Source organism: Nannospalax galili, unplaced genomic scaffold, assembly GCF_000622305.1.
Source record: "Nannospalax galili isolate Female #2095 unplaced genomic scaffold, S.galili_v1.0 scaffold1871, whole genome shotgun sequence".
In the NCBI taxonomy this organism is placed as follows: Eukaryota; Metazoa; Chordata; class Mammalia; order Rodentia; family Spalacidae; genus Nannospalax; species Nannospalax galili.
The window spans coordinates 193,333-210,897 of NW_008330293.1; the positions used below are offsets into that span (position 1 = coordinate 193,333).

At 48.8% G+C, this 17,565-nt stretch overlaps 1 protein-coding gene across 5 annotated transcripts in view; it reads left to right on the forward strand.

Moving 5' to 3' along the window:
- Nucleotides 1-452: 452 nt before the first annotated feature.
- Nucleotides 453-17,565, forward strand: part of Plekha2 (pleckstrin homology domain containing A2) — a 56,528-nt gene continuing 39,415 nt past the window's right edge. The window contains exons 1-2 of one of the 5 annotated variants that reach the window (XM_017800722.2): nucleotides 453-629; nucleotides 15,824-15,987. In XM_017800722.2, coding sequence (XP_017656211.1) covers nucleotides 15,847-15,987 — 141 coding nt within the window. In that variant the 5' untranslated portion in view covers nucleotides 453-629; nucleotides 15,824-15,846. Of the gene's footprint in view, nucleotides 630-716; nucleotides 943-6,921; nucleotides 6,942-15,823; nucleotides 15,988-17,565 lie in introns of those variants that run through there. The other 4 variants (XM_008843309.3, XM_017800720.2, XM_029568554.1 and 1 more) reach the window with 4 other exon arrangements.

Consider the following 17,565-nt stretch of genomic DNA (forward strand, 5'->3'; position numbering starts at 1 on the left):
CTCAGGGGTTTCCTTGGGTCTTGGTGACCAAGTCCATTTGGCCCGCGCTCTGTCTGCGGAGGCTCTGCCACCCCACGGGGAGCGCAGACCACCCGGGAGACGCGCTCCTCCCTCGACCCCTAAACCCCACGTCCCTGGGCTACGGCCGCTGCGGGAGCCGAGGGTGTCAGGAGAGCCGACACGGGCTGCCCAGCTGCTGGCGGAGCTCAGACGTCCCCGTCCGTATACCCGTCCCCATCCCCGTCCCCGTCCCAATCCCGTTCCTCATCCCTATCCCCCACCCCCATCTCCATTCCTGCTCTGGTCCCGGTCCCCCATCCCTGTCTCAGTCTTCCCTCCCCCCGTCCTTATCCCCATCTCCATCCTCGTCCCCGTCTCGGTCCCCGTCCCTATTCCCATCTCCGTCCTCCCGCCCCCGCCCCCGGCGCCCCGGCACCCCTCTCCTCCCCCAAGCGGCCCGTGGAGCATTGTACTCACATCCGGGGCTGGGTTTTGCTTTAATGCGAAACGTAATTAACCCGGAAAAAAAGAGCGGAGGAGACCGGAGCGCGGGAGGCTGAGCGCGGGGAGAAGAGCTGGAGCCCAGCGTGGGGTGCGACCCGCGCTGCCCAGCCTCGGCCGGAGGAGCGGTGAGTGGGGCGTCCGGTCGGGAGGCGCGGCCTGCTGGCCCCAACCGCGGGCTGCTGGCCCCGACCCCAGGCTGCGGGCCGCGAGCCCAGGCTGCGAGCCGAGCCCAGACCCCGGGCTGCGAGCCCCGACCCCCGGACCCCGACCCCAGCGCGGAGCCGGCGGCCTCCAGCGCCAGCGGAGCCCGGAGCGCAGCCCCTCCCTGCGCTGGGGTGTCGGGGTGACCCGGTCACCGGGGTCGGGCTGCGGGCTGGGAGCCGGGGGTGGGCTCTGAGGACCTGCATTTTCTCACGTTTGCAGCACCGAAACTTATGGGTGAGTTCTGCCGCGGGGCAGCTGGGCCGCACCGCCCGCGGGGCTGCAGGGCGCGCGTCTCTTGGGCACTCTCCTCCAGCTTCTTTCCCACGCCTGCCGTCTATACCCGCGGGCCTAGCGTGAGCCCCTGGGGAGACCCCCCCCCCCACGTCCCGCCTTAGGCTCCGGGATTCCTGGCAAATGGGGGTCACTTGGTGGCAAACGCAGCTTGGTGCCAGATTGGGGACGCGTGCCTCTTCACCTTTCACGCTTCCCTTTTCCACCCGGGACTGTGCCATTAGAATCAAAAAGGAAAAGCAAGAAAGAGAGAAGAGGCCAGGCCGAGCGGGAGGAACGAGTGTCGGTGTGACCAGAGCATCTCCGCCCCTGGCCCTGCCACCGCCTTTCAGAGGCTTCCTTCTGCCCTTCGTCCTAGTTTAGCCCCCCACATTCCGACTCCATATGGGTTTTCAGAGGAGCAGGGGGCACTGAGCCGGTGTGTGCGGCCCCTGGGGCACCCTACTTTGCAGTTGGGACCGAAGTTCCAAAATTATACTAATGCTCTAATGCCTTTTGTCAAATCACCGGTACCTTCTTTCTTCATTGCCTCCTTCTCCTTTGGGGACAAAGCTTTCAGCTACAACAAAGCAAAAGATTTAAGGGATAAACGTTTATGCCTTCAACCTGGTTGCATTCTCTTGACAGACTTGATTTATAAGGACATACTAGACAGCCAGGAAAGAGCCAAGTTTTCTTTAATGAGGTGTGGGATTCATGGGGTGCAGGCTGTGCACAGTGCTTAGAACACAAAGCTAGATGCCCTGGTGTTTGTAGAAGCCAGAGGATGCCTTTAAGAAGCATCATCATGGTTGCGGAAGGCTTCCTCCCTGTGCCACCTGAAGCCAGAGTCCTAGCTGTATCCAAACTCCATGGCCAGTGCAGAGATGTTCCTGTCTGTCAGAGCAGGAGAGAAAATATGAAGTCTGGTCTGGAAATGTGGTCCTTCAAGCTGTCATGGGAATGTCCTCTATGTTGTCTTTAGAACTGAGAATCCTTTGGCTGTATTTGTAAACTCTACTTTTTCCAGTGTCTAAGGCAGTCCTAGAGGAGTTTTAGCTGGGAGCCTTGCCCACCTCCTAGATGGATAATTCCTAGATACTGATTTGGAAGCTGCCTGCTGTTTGGTGGAGGCTGGTTGCGAACCCTCCTCTTCCCTTGTGTTGGTGCTGCCTTCCTCTTCTGTGTAAGGAAGCAGGGCCTGCGAAGTCATCAGAGTAAGCTCAGCTGTATTCAGCCTGGTATTTTACGAGGGCAAAATCCATCCTGAACACACACAACACACACACGGTTTGGGTTGCTGGCAGCCTATGAAGTAGATCTGGGGAAGTGGGAATGGGCTGGGGATATACCTCAGTGATAGGAAGCTTGCCTTGCAAGCAGCCCTTCCTTCCCAGCAGCGGGTGGGGGAAGTGGACAAGCAATTAGCCCTATCAGTCAGGCCCCAGAGGGGGCCGCTTGAGTGCCCAGTGTTTGCTGAAAGTCTAGAACACTAGCCAGACCAAGCAGCAAGAGCATGGCCCATGTATGCATTCAGCACTTCCTCTGCTTCCTGTCCTGGTCATAGGGCAGGTGCACAGCTGGGCGATGCCCCTGGTGCAGGCTGGATGGCTCAGATTAGATCTTGGTGTCTACTACGGTGTAGTAACCATGTCCTGTGATTCTCAAAAAGGACTGTGGCTGTCTTTATTCTGGCTTGTTTGCTGGGCTGTGTGTGCTGCTCTTCGCCCTCCCCCATGAGCAGTTTGGGTAGCTGCACTTTCACTTTCTTGTCTGTGTTGGTGAGCTGGACAGGACTCAGCAATCTAATCTGCTGGGCTTGGGAGAGGAAGGAAACAGAACAAACATTAGAGTGTAACAGCCTATGGGGAGAGAAGATCCTAGCCCTACCCAGTGCAAGCCCATTACAGAGACACAGGGAACTGGACAGGCTGGGAAGATAGGGCCACTGAGAGCAGGGAGGTACATTTGAGCCTTTCCTGCCTTTAGGGTATTATTATTTGGAAGATTCTGTTAACTTTGGTTTCCAGTGTTCTCCCATCTTTAGCTCCTGCTTAGCACTTCCAACCACCCCCCACCCCCCCCCATAGGACCTTGCTATGTAGCCCAATAGGCCTGGAACTTATTATATTGTCCCAGCTGGCTTCAAACTCTCTGTCCTCCTGCCTTAGCCTTCTAAGTGCTGGGATCACAGCCCTAGCAAAGCCGAGACCCCCACAGTGAACAAAATTGATTTAGTCTTTAATCAGCAGCAAATCACTTCTCCCATCTGTGGTCAAGACGGCCAACAGACATTCAGGAGGAAGATGTAAAGTCTAAAAGGTTGAAAGGTATGGTGGCACACAGCAGGATCTCTTGTTGCTGGTTCAAAAGATTTTGAATTGTAGCATGCTTTTTGGCCCATAAAGGTGAGCTGGTTGAGATAAAGCAGGTGGGAAGTGAAGTCCTCTTGGCCTTATGCTTTTACTGAAGTTAAAGTAAAAAGCAAAGGCTGGGATGTACTGTCCCAGCAGCTAGGACCCAGTGTGCTGGCATGTGCACACCAGCTCTCTGTTACTGTGGGTCCCCTATGTGCCAAGCCAGAGGCAGCTGTAGGGTTCCTTCTGGGAACCTAAGAGTCAGCCCTGAGTTGTGTTAAGTTCCAGGGTTGCTTTACCTTTGGCTAGATGCTCTATATTCTTTTAGAGACGTTTTAGAGATCTAAAATGCAATGTTTCTTAGAGTACAATAAGAGTAAGGGGTGTTCATGTCTCTCTTTGTGAGAGGGAGCCGAGTGACACAGCCTATCCAGTGACATTTGCCCCTTGGTGTTTATGGAATTGAGATGGCCCCTGACACTGCCCTCCTTCCCACGTTGAGCAGTAGCAGTGGTGGCTGTGCTCTGCTTGCAAAGAACGCTACCTACAAGCATTCCTCCAGCATGTTACACACATGCTTTCCCACCTAACATACACAGCAGCGTTCAGTGTTTCCTGGATGGCAGTCCTTGTGTTAAGTATTTTGCACACATTATTTATTTAATCCTTGAAGTAATCGTCTCTAGTTTGCAAAGGAGGGACCAGGTCCAGAAGACTTAAGTAACTTGTCTGTTTGAATCAGGTTTACCTGACTCAACCCTTCTAAAACTTCCTTTGATGTGTGGGTGGGTAAAAGAAACCATGCTGCTCATTTTATGGTCATCTTCGTCACCTGCACACTTGCCTGGCCACACCCAGCCCCTTCCTTCCCCAAATCTAGAGACGGGCCTTCAGACACACACCCCTGCACAGCACACTGCAGCAGGGCAGTGCAGGGGAGTTTCTTGTCCCCTGCAGTCCAGGTGTGGTGTTCCCTGCCTCCTAAGCAGCAAAGCCCCTGTGAGCCTGTGCTGCCTGTCAGGCCTTTCAGGCCCCTGGCCCTGCTGAGCTCAGCTTCTCTGTTTATTCCTGGTGTGGCTGTCCCCTTTCTGGAAGGTGATCCTTTGAGCCTTCACCCCGTCTTTGCTGCCTACAGCTCCACCAACAGCACTTTCTCTCAACAGAGATGAGCTGCTGTTAAGAGAAGTCATAGGGTTTAAAGTAGTTCATTGTTTTTGCCATCTCCAGTTCAGTAGTATCAATTCGCAATGTACCTTTTGCTTCTTTTCTCCCCTCCAATATTCTTTCCCTTAAAAAATTTCTTCTTGAGTGATAGTTGTCTTCTACCCCAAGTCCTGGGATCCAGAGTTCAGACTGTCTCCTGGGCAGAGCAGCACCCTTTCTGAACCTTCCCATTCCTGGAGATGTTTGCATTCCTCAGCCTGTGCTTCCGCCGGGATCGTGGACTTACACATTCCCTTCTCTCTAGAGTTGTTCCTCCTCTGAGGAGGGTTTGGAATTTGCTCTTGTGACCACTGCAGAATGCAGCCATGCTGTAGTGGGCAGAACTGCTCCACACTTCCCGGGGCTTTGCAACTCCACGGCAATTATGTGGGTACATGGCAAATAGATGCGTACAAGGCAAATACGTGGGTACACGGCAAATATGTGGGTACACGGCACATGGCGCACATATGAACTCTGCTGCTGCGGCCCCCCAATGTTTTCTTGCTCTTTATTTGCACGCCTTGGCCCTGTTTCCTGATGCACATTCTCCCCTTAACTAACTGACCGGTTTCTGGTGGCTGTGCTCCCGCCTGCAGCTGCGGCTCTCTGCCTCTTCTGCTCTCTGAGGGCAACAAGGGAAGATATATGTGCGTTGCATGTCCTGTGGCGACGCCCAGAAGCATCACGTTGAATTTTTCTGGGTGTAATCCCGGAAGGTCTCTGTCTTGTCAACACAGACTAATGTGAAAGAAAAATCCCTAAATTTGAAAAACATGAATCTCTTTTTTTAAGGTTCCAAGAATATTTAAAAATTTTATTTATGTGTATGTGTGTGTGTCTGTGCCTGTGTGTGTGGTGTCCACTGAGGGCAGAAGAGGGTGTTGGATTCCCTAGAGCTGGAGTTATATAGGCAGTTGTGAGCTGACCAACATAGGTGCTGGGAGTCAAACTCTGGCTTTCTGAAAGAGCAACAGACGCTCTTAACTGCTGAGCCATGTCTCCGACCCCAGATGAATAAGTTTTGAACTGGGATTATAATATATGATTTTGTAATGTGGATAATACCATTGAAGGTGTGGTCTCTCTTAACACTTTCTCTCCCTTCTGTTGACTTCACACACATCAGAATAGTCCAGCAGACGAAGCTCCCATATTTCCAACTTCACTGGTGACCTCAGGAATCAAGGGACTGATACAGGGAGATGGTAGCCATTTTCCCTCTATCTGGGGAGTCACGCACGACTGAGCTTTAGCCTGTCCCAAATTGCAACTTTCTTTTTGAGAATTTCACACGTGTTTTGATCAAATCCACCCTTCATTCTCTCCCCTCCAGTTACTCCTCTACGTCACCACTTTTTCCTCCAAGTTTCATGTGTTCTCTCTCTTCTCTCTCTTTCTAATCCAGAATCCACTTAGTACTGCCTGTATGCGCATGGGTGTCGGTCATCTACGGGAGATTGGGTGCCCTTTCAGGAGCTGCATCCCTGAAATAACTCAGCTAGGGGTGGGACTTCGTGCTGGGATTTTTGCTTGCTCATTCTTGGGTAGGTCTTGTGCATGTCATCACAACCACTATGAGTTCATGTGTGAATGGTCCTGTCATGCCCAGCAAATAACGTTTTGCTGCAGACATCTCCTGTCTCCTCCCCGTCTGCTACAGTGATTTCTGAACCTTGGGCCAAGCACTCCACAGTCTTATACTCTTCATATTGACCAGTTGTGGGTCTCTTCATGAATCACCATCTAATGCAAAAAGAAGGTTCTCTGATGAGGGTTCAGAGATGCACTAATTCATGGGTTTAAAGGTAAGAACTTAGGGGCAGTTTAACACTGTCCATTTAGCAGAAGGATAAAAGGTGGCCCCCTAGGCCCTAAGGTATAGCCAGTAGCAGGCACGTGTTCTATCTTGTAGAGTGGGCTTAAAGTCCAGTAAGAACATGTTTGGTTACCCTATAACATATGTACCACTACTGCATCAGTGGGCATATATTGCTGAGTAAGTTATTGTAGCTCACAGGATTCACAGCTAGATAAGATTGTTGAATACTTTTCTCCCCCAGTAGCATAAATAAAACCTTTTGGCACTATGAAAGCTAACCAGTAAGGATGAAGCTTCCAGATCAGTATCAATTTGATTTCTCCATGTCTTATGAATCAAGTGTGTGGGGTCTTCAGCAATAGGGTCTTAACCTCAAATTCTGGAAGATAACCAAGAGGAATGTCCATAACCTGTAATGTTTGGGTGGGGATCGATGGGACCCCAATGACTCAAAAAGTGACAATCCTTACCTGACCCAGGACCCCAACAACTCAAAAAGTGACAATCCATAGCTGACCTTGGGCTCTTTGTCTCGTAGCCCACGGTGTCTGGGAGAGGCATTGTCCTGTCGTCGTTAGAAGGTAACTCCATTTCAACTCCTTTTATATATGTATATATTTAGGAAGCTTCTGCAGTAGACCAATCTGCAACTTCCCTCACCTAATAGTTCTATGGTTTCTTTTTTCTTTTGAGGCAGTGTGTGCTGGATAGCTTTAGTGTCAACTTAACACAACTGGGTTGAGGGAGCCTCGATTGGGAATTGCCTTCATTGGGCCACCTTCTTGATTGTTGAGTGATGTGGGAGGGCCCAGCCCACTGTGGGTAGTGCCACCCCTGGGCAGGTGGGCCTGTGTTGCATAAGAAAGCAGGCTGAGCAGGGGCCAGGGGAGCAAGCCAGTAAGCAGTGTTCCTCCATGGCCTGTGCTCCAGCTCCTGCCTCCAGGTTCCTGCCCTGAGTTCCTACCTTGGGCTCCCTGATAAACTGTGACCCAGGAGATGTAAGATAAACTCTTTCCTCCCCAAGTTGGTAGTGGTCAGAGTGTTTTGTCACGGCAATGGAGAAACAAACTAAAGCACAGTGTCTCATGTAACTCAGGATGACCTTGAACTCAATATGTAATAGAGAATGCCCTTGAACTTCTGTTCTTCCTGCCTCCACCTCCTGAGTGCTGGGATTGCAGGTAGGTCTACCATGCTCTGTGTATGTGGTATTGGGGATAGAACCCAGGCCTTCATGGCCTGCTGGGCAAGCACTCTATCGACTGAGCTACATTCCCAGCCTTCTATAGATTTAAAATATTGAATTGTCTGTCCTTCTCTTCTTTTATCCAGCTGTTTATTGGATTTTAACTCCTGAGTTTCAGGTTTTAGTCTCCCCAGTAGATAGGGCTACAGGAGTATACCACTATGCCTAGTTAGTCTTTTACTTTCTGTTTTAAAATTTTTCATTTTTTGAGAGTTTCATACATGAGTACTGTATTTATATCATTTCTACCCCTCTTTCTCCCCCTCCAACTCTTCCTATGCCCCCACTCATGTTTTTCTTTGGGGGGGGGTAAAGTGTCATATAGCCAGAGCTGGCCTCAAACTCACTGTGTAGCTGAGGATGACCTTGATTCCCTGATCCTCCAGTCCCTAACTCCAAGTACTGGGATGACAGGCATACAGCTCTATGCCTGGGATAGCCATTTATTATTATATTATCATCATCATCATCATCATCATCATCATCATCTCTGTGTGTGTGCTTGTCTGTGTGCTTGTATGTGTATATGTGGGGCAGAGTCAGAGGACAACCTGAGGCATCATTTCAGGTGCCATCCATCTTTTGTTTGTTTGAGATAGGGCCTCTTATTGGCCTAGGACGTGGTGTGCTGGGCTAGCTGGGCAGTGAGTGTCTAGGGATCCTCTGTCTGCATTTCACCAGTGCTGTGATAACAAGCCATGCCACGGGACCCACTTTTATGTTTCTATGGACCAAACTCAGGCCCTCACACTTGTGAGAGGCAAACATTTTTTACCAGCTGAGCCGTCTCCTCATACCTAGCCATTTATCAACCCCATCACGAAGGCTGTGTGTGCATTGCATGCGTGCGTGGGGGCCAGAATTTAATCTTGAGTATTGTTCTTTAGGAGTCATCTATCATGTGTGTGTGTGTGTGTGTGTGTGTGTGTGTGTGTGCGTGTGCATGCACACTTATATGTGGTATTTGCATGTGTTTATATGTGGTATATGCATGTGTTTATATGCGATTTATGCATGTTTACACGTGATATATGCATGTGTTCATATGTAATTTATGTATGTGTTTACATGTGATATATGCATGTGTTTATATGTGATAAATGCATATGTTTATATGTGGCATATGCCTGTGTTTATATGTGATATATGCATTTATATGTGGTATATGCATGTGTTTATATGTGGTATATGCATGTGTTTATATGTGGCATATACATGTGTTTAGATGTGGTATATGCATCTGCTTATATATGGTATATACATCTGTTTATATGTGGTATACGTGTCTTGGTGGCAGAAGTTGAGACTGGATCTCTTCCTCTATTACTGTCTACCCTATTTTTTTGTTTGTGTCTTTTGTTTTTTCAGACAGGGTTTCTTTGTGGCCCCAGCTGGCCGGAAACTTGCTATGTAGACCAGGTTAGCCTCCATCTAGAGATCTGCCTGCCTCTGTCTCCTGAATGCAGAGAGAAAGGTGTGGGCCACCGTTCCTGGCTTCTACCCTAGTTTTTGAGACGGAGTTTCTTATTGAACTTGAAGTTCACTGTTTCAGCTAAACTGGCTGGCCAGTAAGCCCCCAGGATCTGCTTGTCTCCTCCCCCCTCAACCCTGAGTGCTGGGGTTATAGATGTGGACCTCCACACAAGTTTTACATGGGTGCTGGGATCCAAACTCAGGTCCTGATGCTTTCATAGCAAGCACTTTACCCACTGAGCCATCTCCCCCAGCTTTACCCTGTTTTATTTGAGACTGGGTCTTTCATTGGGGCCTGGATCTCACCAATTAGGGTAGGTTAGTGAATAAGCCTCAAGGATACACGTGCATCCTCTTCCCCATCGCTGGGATTAGAAACTTATGCCCCCAGGCCTGGCTTTTTAAACTCTGGAGCCAGAACTCGGAGCTCATGCACGGCAGGCACTTCACCACCAAGTCATCTCCTCCGTCCTCACCCAGGTTTTAACAAGGAAAAGTCTGTGGTTCTGGGAACATGTTGTTGTTGTTTTGAGTCAAGCTTAATTTGTCTTGGACCTTGTGGCAAACTGAAAGGTTGGAGGGTGGATAGCCCTAGAGCAGGTATCTAACTGTGAGTAATTATAATGTGCATGACACTGATTTATTAGACTGGGGTCTTTGAAACACTAAAAAGTTGCAAGAGACCTGTATTTTAGTTTAGCCAAGGTTGTGTTTGTGGACTCTGGAGGACTGAGAAATTTATCTCAACTTCCAAACTTAAGTCCTGGTAGTGGGAGTGTGTGGAATTATTTTTCTTTTCTGTAAGTAAACTAACACATATTCACTACAGAAAATTTAGGAAATATGAAAAAATATAAGACTCACCTATAATCATGGATAACAACTGTTAATGTTTTGGTTACTGTGTGCCTCGTCTTCTAAAAATCCATATATAGGAATAAAAATATTTACGCAGTTGAGGTTATATTATACAGCACTTTCATCTTTGAAAAACTTGGTATAGTGAGTTTCTAAAGTTCACTAAAATTACTTGAAAACAGGGCTGGGGAGATGGTCCAGTTGGTAAAGAGCTTGCTGTGCAAGCACGAGTTCAAATCTCCAACACACACATTAACAGCCAGGTATGTTCCTATAACTCCAGTGCTGTGTGTGTGTGTGTGTGTGTGTGTGTGTGTGTGTGTGTGTGTATGTGTGTGTGTAGACAAGCAGATTTCAGGTTCTTGCTGACTAGCCTAGCTGAAATTGGGAGGTCCAGGTTCAGTGAGAGACCCTGTCTCAAAGATTAAAGTGGAGAGGTGGCTCAGCGGTTAAGAGCACTGACTGCTCTTGCAGAGGACCCAGGTTCCATTCCCAGCACCCACATGGCAGCCATGAACCGTCCTTAACTCCAGTTCCAGGGGAATCCAACGCCCTCCTCTGACCTCCTCGGCATTGCATGACAGAGGTGCATTCACATACATGCAGGCAATCCACTCATATGCATAAAATAAAATTTAAAAATTAAAAAAATAAAGAAATTAAAGTGGAGTTCAGTTGAGGAAGGTGTGATGTTGGACCAGAGAGAGGCTTCGCCTTTAAAAGCTCACGCTCACAATTTCTTCACATGAAGAAATTACTTGAAGGCATAGTTGGTTTTTTTTTTTTCTTCTTAACAATTGTACAATATTTCCTTATGTGAATTTCTCATTTAATTATTCCCTGATCATCGGTCTGTTCATGGCATTTCAACTTCTTTTGTCATTATAAATTCTGTTGTAGTTTCCATTTTTCTACTTTGATCTTTATTTGTGTGCCTGTTTACTTACTTGGATGTGATCCTAAAAGTGGAATTACTGGGTCAGAGGGCAGGAACATTTTTAGCTGTCTTCTTATATATTGCCAAATTGCTTTTCAGAAAGGGTCATCCTTCTGTCCTGGGTGTGTAAGAATCCCAGGCATGTTTTCCCTACTGGAGTTACCTGTTTTAAGGAACAATCTTCTCTATGTTTTAGCCTCCCTGCTGCCTCTGTCTCCCACCTAGAGTGTGATCCATTTGCTTATGGTCTGTTCCAATCATCATTCACCTCTTATGATACAGGCCATTACAATTCACAGCTCCTGGGACAGTCTTATTCCTGGTTTGAATCTCCAGTGGTGGAAGAAATATTTTTGCACAAAAATCTCTGAGGACTTCTTATTTTAGAATAAAATAGGCAGCCGGGGACTCTTGTGGACTTCCCTGTTACCAGACAAATCCTGGTTGGGAGTCCCAGTTTAAAGACCAGTTAGCCTACTTCCTGTTCCTGATTATTGGGTAATTCCAGGCAACTCACTTTCTCTGTTTTACTTTTTACCATAATCAAATATATAACTTATTTTAATTTATAACAATACTTAGGAACTTACATTCTACCCAAGAAATCTGGATCATTATGAAACTTTCCTCTTAGCCAGGCCTGGTGGCACAGGCCTATAATGCCAACTGTTTAGGAGCCTGAGGCAGCAGAATCAAAAGTTCAAGGCTTGCCTGGGGAACTTAGTGAGATGCTGTTTCAAAATTTTTTAAAAATCTGGATGTGGAGGTGCACACCTTTAATTCTAGCATTCAGGAGGCAGAAGCAGGTGGATTTTTGTGAGATCAAGGCCAATGTTGTCTACATAGTGAGTTCTAGGCCAGCTGGGGGTTCAGGAACACCAAGTCTCAAAACAAACAAGGAAACAAAGTTAAAAAGAGGGGACAGTGACTGAAGTTGTAACTCAGTGGTGGGCACAGCACTTGCTTAGCATATGCACGACCCAAGATTCCATCCCTGGAACCCGAATTCCCTCTTCTTACTTTATGTATCATTAGTTATTTGAATTATGTGAGGCTGTGCTTTTTGATTTAGTGCATGCATGCCCCCACCCTGGGGTGTGTGTGTGTGTGTGTGTGTGTGTGTGTGTGTGTGTGTGTGTATGTATGAGAGAGAGAGGGAGGGGGGAGAGAGAAGAGGGAGAAGGGAGGAAGAGAAGGAGGAGGGAGGAAAGAGAGGGAGGAGGGAGGAAGAGAGAGAGGAGGGAGGGAAGGAGAGAGAGAGAGAGATCATACTCAAATTAAGACAATATTTTGATTTGCTTTTGCTGAAGTCCAGGAAGATACATGAGAAGAAATGAATCTGAACACTCACCCTCGCAGTCATTACTATTCATTTCAAACTAGCAGTTTTCATGTAATGAAGACATTCAGTGTATATAAGAGTAGCCAGGTGGGGTACCAGTTAGTTTAATCCTAGCACTGAGGAAGCAGAGGCAGGTGGGTCTCTGTGAGTTTGAAGCCAACCTGTTCTACAAAGTGAGTTCCAGGCAGCCAGGGCTACATAGTGAGACCTTGTCTCAAGAAGTAAAAGCTATTGTAGCCGACGTTCTCTTCGTATAATTGACTTAATGTCATAGGAAAAGACAATGAGCAAAATACCAAGTTTCAGTAGTATTAAGTGCAAAAGAACGGGGTGCTCCCTGATGGTTTAATCATGGAGAAATGGTCAAATAAGTCACGCTGAGCTCAGTGCATTAATGTTAGGAAACCTTCAGAATCAGCGCTAATAAACTAGTGAGCTAATCAGAACCACATTTCCACATGATGCCACTTCTACTGCTGATCTGTCGCCTGCCTCCCACTGTCTTGATGTGACTCAGCTGCCTTGGGCCATCTGCGAACCCCCTCTCCCCTAGATGACGGTCTGGGTGTTATAAGCAGAGATCTTCTGAGCTTGTCTTTTGGTTCCTGGGAGCTGCACATCACAGGTCCATGAGGGTGGGAAGCCCCTCAGCAGAACAGGCTTTGGGGAGAGCACGCCCACTGTAGTCTCTGTCTTGAGGGAGAGGCGGGCACTGGTAAATCTAGAGGCTGAGAAGGAGCTTTGAAAGCCTCTTTTTCGACATCATTCCACCCAGCCTTGTTCTCCCAACGCATCTGAATGTTTTCTTTGAGGTTTCATTGGACAGTTGGGTGTGGTGGCACACACTGTAGTCTAGCACTGGGGAGGCTGAGCAGAAGGATCACCAAGTTTGAGGCCAGACTGGACTGGATAGCGAGACCTGTTTGGGATGGGGGAGAGGGAAAAACATCTCACTGGAGTAGCTTGAGTCCTTTGTCCCCTGGAACTCCTGCCTCTGGGCTGGGTTGGCATCCAGGGGATTTTCCTCATTCTTCTTCTTAGGCTGGCATGGGGTCTCCCCTGACCTCACTTGTGGGCTCTGCACTCTGTCATGCATGGTTGCTCTGCTGCATGAAGGCCACACTCCTTGAGCAGACTGAACCCTTTGCAAGGGATTTGCTGCCCCCTGGCCTTGGCCGGTGTTTCTGGGTGTGTCTCCAAGGGCACATCCCAACACTGGCCTGTACCTGCCTCTTCATTCGTCTGAAGTCAAACTTGCTCCTCGTGACTCTGGAGCACCTCTGAGCACCTCTAAGACGCCTTGCACGGGGCGGCCTCCCCCACCCTGCCACTGACCTGCACTTCTGCTACTCTGCTACGCAGCTTCCTCTTCTAAACCTCCCAGTCCGAGTCCGTCTCCTGCCCCCTTTGCTTCCGCCTCTCTTCCTTCCTTTTTAGCTGTGCTGTATCCATCTTTGCTGTTTCCGTCAGCCTTAACGCCTCGGTGACTACCATGGATCTGCTGATGATACTGGGGGTGGCTGTGGCTTTCGTCCTTCTTGGGAATCTGGCCAGGAAATACCTGTACATGGAGTTCACTGTTCACTGGTGTCTGCAAGTGTGAATGTGAATGTTTGTGGTGCTTGTTTCCTGATACAGTCTCTCAGCACTGTGGGAGAGAACTCTTCCCTCTGCCAGCTACCACATTTAGAGAAAGCCAGATGTTGTAGAAATAGGTCTTGCTTGCTTGGTGGGACTTGCCCCCCTCTGGGCTTGGAAGCTAGAGCAGAGTCTCTGCAACTTGCTGAGCCAGTGTTGGGGGTGGGGAGGCCTAGCAGTCATCCCCCTCCTTTGTTTGACTCTCTGGCCTCTGTAGCTGGGGCCATTGTGTGTCCTGCCCTGTTGGAGTCAGTTAGAGCTCAGTGGTTGGGTATTACCTGAACATCATGTGGTGCTTTGTAGCCCTGTGGGGCCCCTGTTCTACTTCCACATGGTACCGTGGGCCCAGATCAGGTGTTCCTCTTTCCTGGAGGGGAGGGGTTCCCGCCCTTTCCTTCCCCCCTCAGAGAGGCCCAAATACATTCTGAAGGGAGGAGATGCGACCTGGACACATGGCTGGTCTCACATTACCAAAGGTTCTGTTCTGGAGTCAGGGAAAGCGCTGGGGGTTAGGGACTCGCTTTCCCAGAATGGCACTGAGGTGAGTCAAGCCAGGAAGAGGTGCGGCTGACAGTCAGATGGAGCTTAGCTTGTCTCACCAGCCCCTCCTTCCTGCCATGCAGGGTAATGTGAGCAGAGGCCCGGATGCCCTATGCCAATCTGCAGAACCGAGTTTGTAGCATTTGGTAGCTGTAGGAGTCAGCTCAGGTTGTCATGACAAAGTACCATAGGTTGAAAGCTTAAACAATGGAAATTTATTTTCGCACAGTCTGGAGGCCGAAGTCCAAGATCAAGGGATCTGTTCCAGATGGCTGTCTTCCCCAGGGTCTCACATAGTCTTGTTTTGGTCGCCATTGGGTTCCAGATTTGTCTTCTTACAGAGGTGCTCATTCTGGACTATGGCCCACTCTAATGACATGTTAGTTAACTCTTTAAAGACCCTGTTCGAAGCTGGGCATGGTAACATATACCTGCAATCCTAGCACTTGTGAGGCTGAGGCAGCAGGATCAAGAGTTTGAGGATAGTGTGGGCTATACAGAGGGAGACCTTGTCTCAAAACCAACCAAACAAATGAAAAACAAACCACAAAAATCCTCAAACAACTTTACGTCTAAATCTAATCACATTTTCAGATGCTGGGTTAGGACTTGGCATAGGAGCGCACAGGGAGGTCAGCTGCAGGGTGCTAAAGGATGTGGCCCTGCTGAGTGGCTTCAGAAACCAGCGGCATTTTAACCCCTCAGTGTTCCATTTCTGACCTCAAGAAAATGGGGTGGGATGGGGACTTCTTGATCTAAATTCCTGGGTCTTCTTCCTTGCTTAAAAAGAGTTACCATCCACTTCCCAAGGCTTTGTGAAGAGTCATAACATAATAACTTCTGTTTATGAAGTGCTAACCTCATGCCTCCAAGTTAATTCACAGCCCCAAATCCTATGAGATATGGTATTATGATTATCCTCATTTTACAGATGTAGAAACTGAGGTGTAGAAAGATTAAGAAGTAATTAGTGGTCACAGAGTAAATGTAACGAACTAGAATTTCAACTGAAGTCCTTGATTTAAAGTCTAGGCTGGCTGGATATAGATTAGTGGGAGAATGTGTGATTAGCATGCTAAAGGCCTTGAGCTCTTGATCACACACACACACACACACACACACACACACACACACACCAAGCTTGTGTCCTATAGGGATGTAGAATGCCTGATACTATGTTTGGCAGACATTAGGGCCTCAGGAAAATTAGCTGAATCCATGCTAATGGGTTTTGGTGACTGTCCAAAGAGTTGGTAGAAGTTTCTAGGGTCCAAGGGATGGGCATTTGGTACCTGGGGAAGGTGGTGGTAAGGAGAAGCAGCACAGCATGTCACAGAGGTAAGTCAAACCTGGCATCAGCAAGGCTCATCAAGGTCCTGAGACAGAGCTGGCTTTACCTTCTCACCAGCTCCTCCTTCCTGTCATGCAGGGTGATGTGAGCAGAGCCCAGGAATGCCTTATGTGGATCGCCAGAACCGAATCTGTGGGTTCCTGGACATCGAGGAAAATGAGAGCAGCGGCAGGTTCTTGCGGAGGTACTTCATTCTGGACACCCAGGCCAACTGCCTCCTCTGGTACATGGACAACCCCCAGGTGAGAGGCCAGGTGGGGAGCGCAGCGGGCAGCTGCTGGGAGGAGGGCAGGGACTGACTCTCCAGAGCTTCATACTAGGGGCAGACGGAACCTGCTGGTCAGTAAGGAGCCAAAGACCTTCCCACAGACACACAGAAAGAACCTTCCTAAGAGCTGAGGTCTAGCTCAATGGTATGTGTACTTAGCAGATACAAGGTTCTGGTTTAGTCCAGAATAGGGGGAGGTAGAGGGGAGGGAGAGAAGAGGGAGGGAGAGGAGAGTCAGGAGAAGAAAGATCTGGGAGACGCTGAGCTTTCTACCTAGGTCACAGGGGTTTAACACTTGGCTTTTGCTTCCTTTCCCCTCTGGGGCTGTGGCCCAGTGACTGCTCCTGCTCATCCAGTCTGGGGACCTTCCTCAGTAGATACCGTGACGTGGTTCCCTGCACTGGATACTACTGGACTTCTTTGGTGTCCTGAATCAGGAAGTCATGGGGTCTTGGGCTGGCAGTGACCTAAGGTCATCTGGTGTGGCTTCCTCATGCTGCAGAGAAAGAAACTGTGCCCTAGGCACTGCAGTTGACCTAGGCAAGGATGAAGCGACTGACTTTGCATTGTGTGGAGGCCAGGTACAAAGATGGGGCCACCTAAATTTTAATGGGGAGTCCCTGGAAGAAAACTGTGCTTTGGGAACCCAAAGCGTTTTTTGTCTTTTCTTTTTTGCCATTGAATGCCACTGGCTCTTCTTCCCATTACCCCAGAGCAGTTTGGTGGAGATGAGGCCAAAGAGCAGCATGGTCCCTGACCGGCAAGGCCGCAGGGAATGGCTAGGGCATGGCTGTGTACAGAGGACGGTGTGGGGTATTCATGTCTGTTCAAAGACTGACGAGAAGGAAGGTCTCAGTGCTGGGGGAGGGGGTGCGCTTTAAGATATAAGGTTGGGAGCTGTCAAGGTGGTTCAGTGTGTAAAGGTGCTTACAGCTAAGCCTATGACCCAGGTTTGATCCTGATGATCCACATGGTGGAAGGAGAGAACCGATTCCTTCAAGTGGACGTATGACCTCCATGTGCTCGGTGTACATACACACCATAAATAAATAATAGTTTTTAAAAGGTGTGAGGTGGAAAAAGTCATATGAATGCCCTTGTCATTATCAAGAAACTAACCCTCTAGGGGCCTTTGCTGTTTATCTTTCGGATTTGAGGGCTGAATAAAAACGTTATAGGTGTAGGAAATATGCAGAGGTGAGGGGCTGAAGGCTGCCTATGCCAGGAAGGACCGAGCCCTCCCACATTTTAACCTGGGTCTCCCATAAGACAGCTGCTTACCTTCATTTATTGCTGAGCGTTTGAACTAGTTCCTGTGTATGGAGCTGTGGCCGTGCCCAGTCCTGGTCTGCCTTCTGGCCCTGCTTGCCATTTCCCTCAGGATTTTTGTCCTGATCTCCCTGCTTAACACTATGCTCTCTTTCCAAGCTGTTCTGAACCCTGACTCACTTTCTTAGGCAGTCCTGCCCACATGCTGCCAGATGCTTCTCCTAAGAATTTGGATTTCTGTTTGTTTGTTTGTTTGTTTGTCCATCCGTCCCTCCCTCCCTCC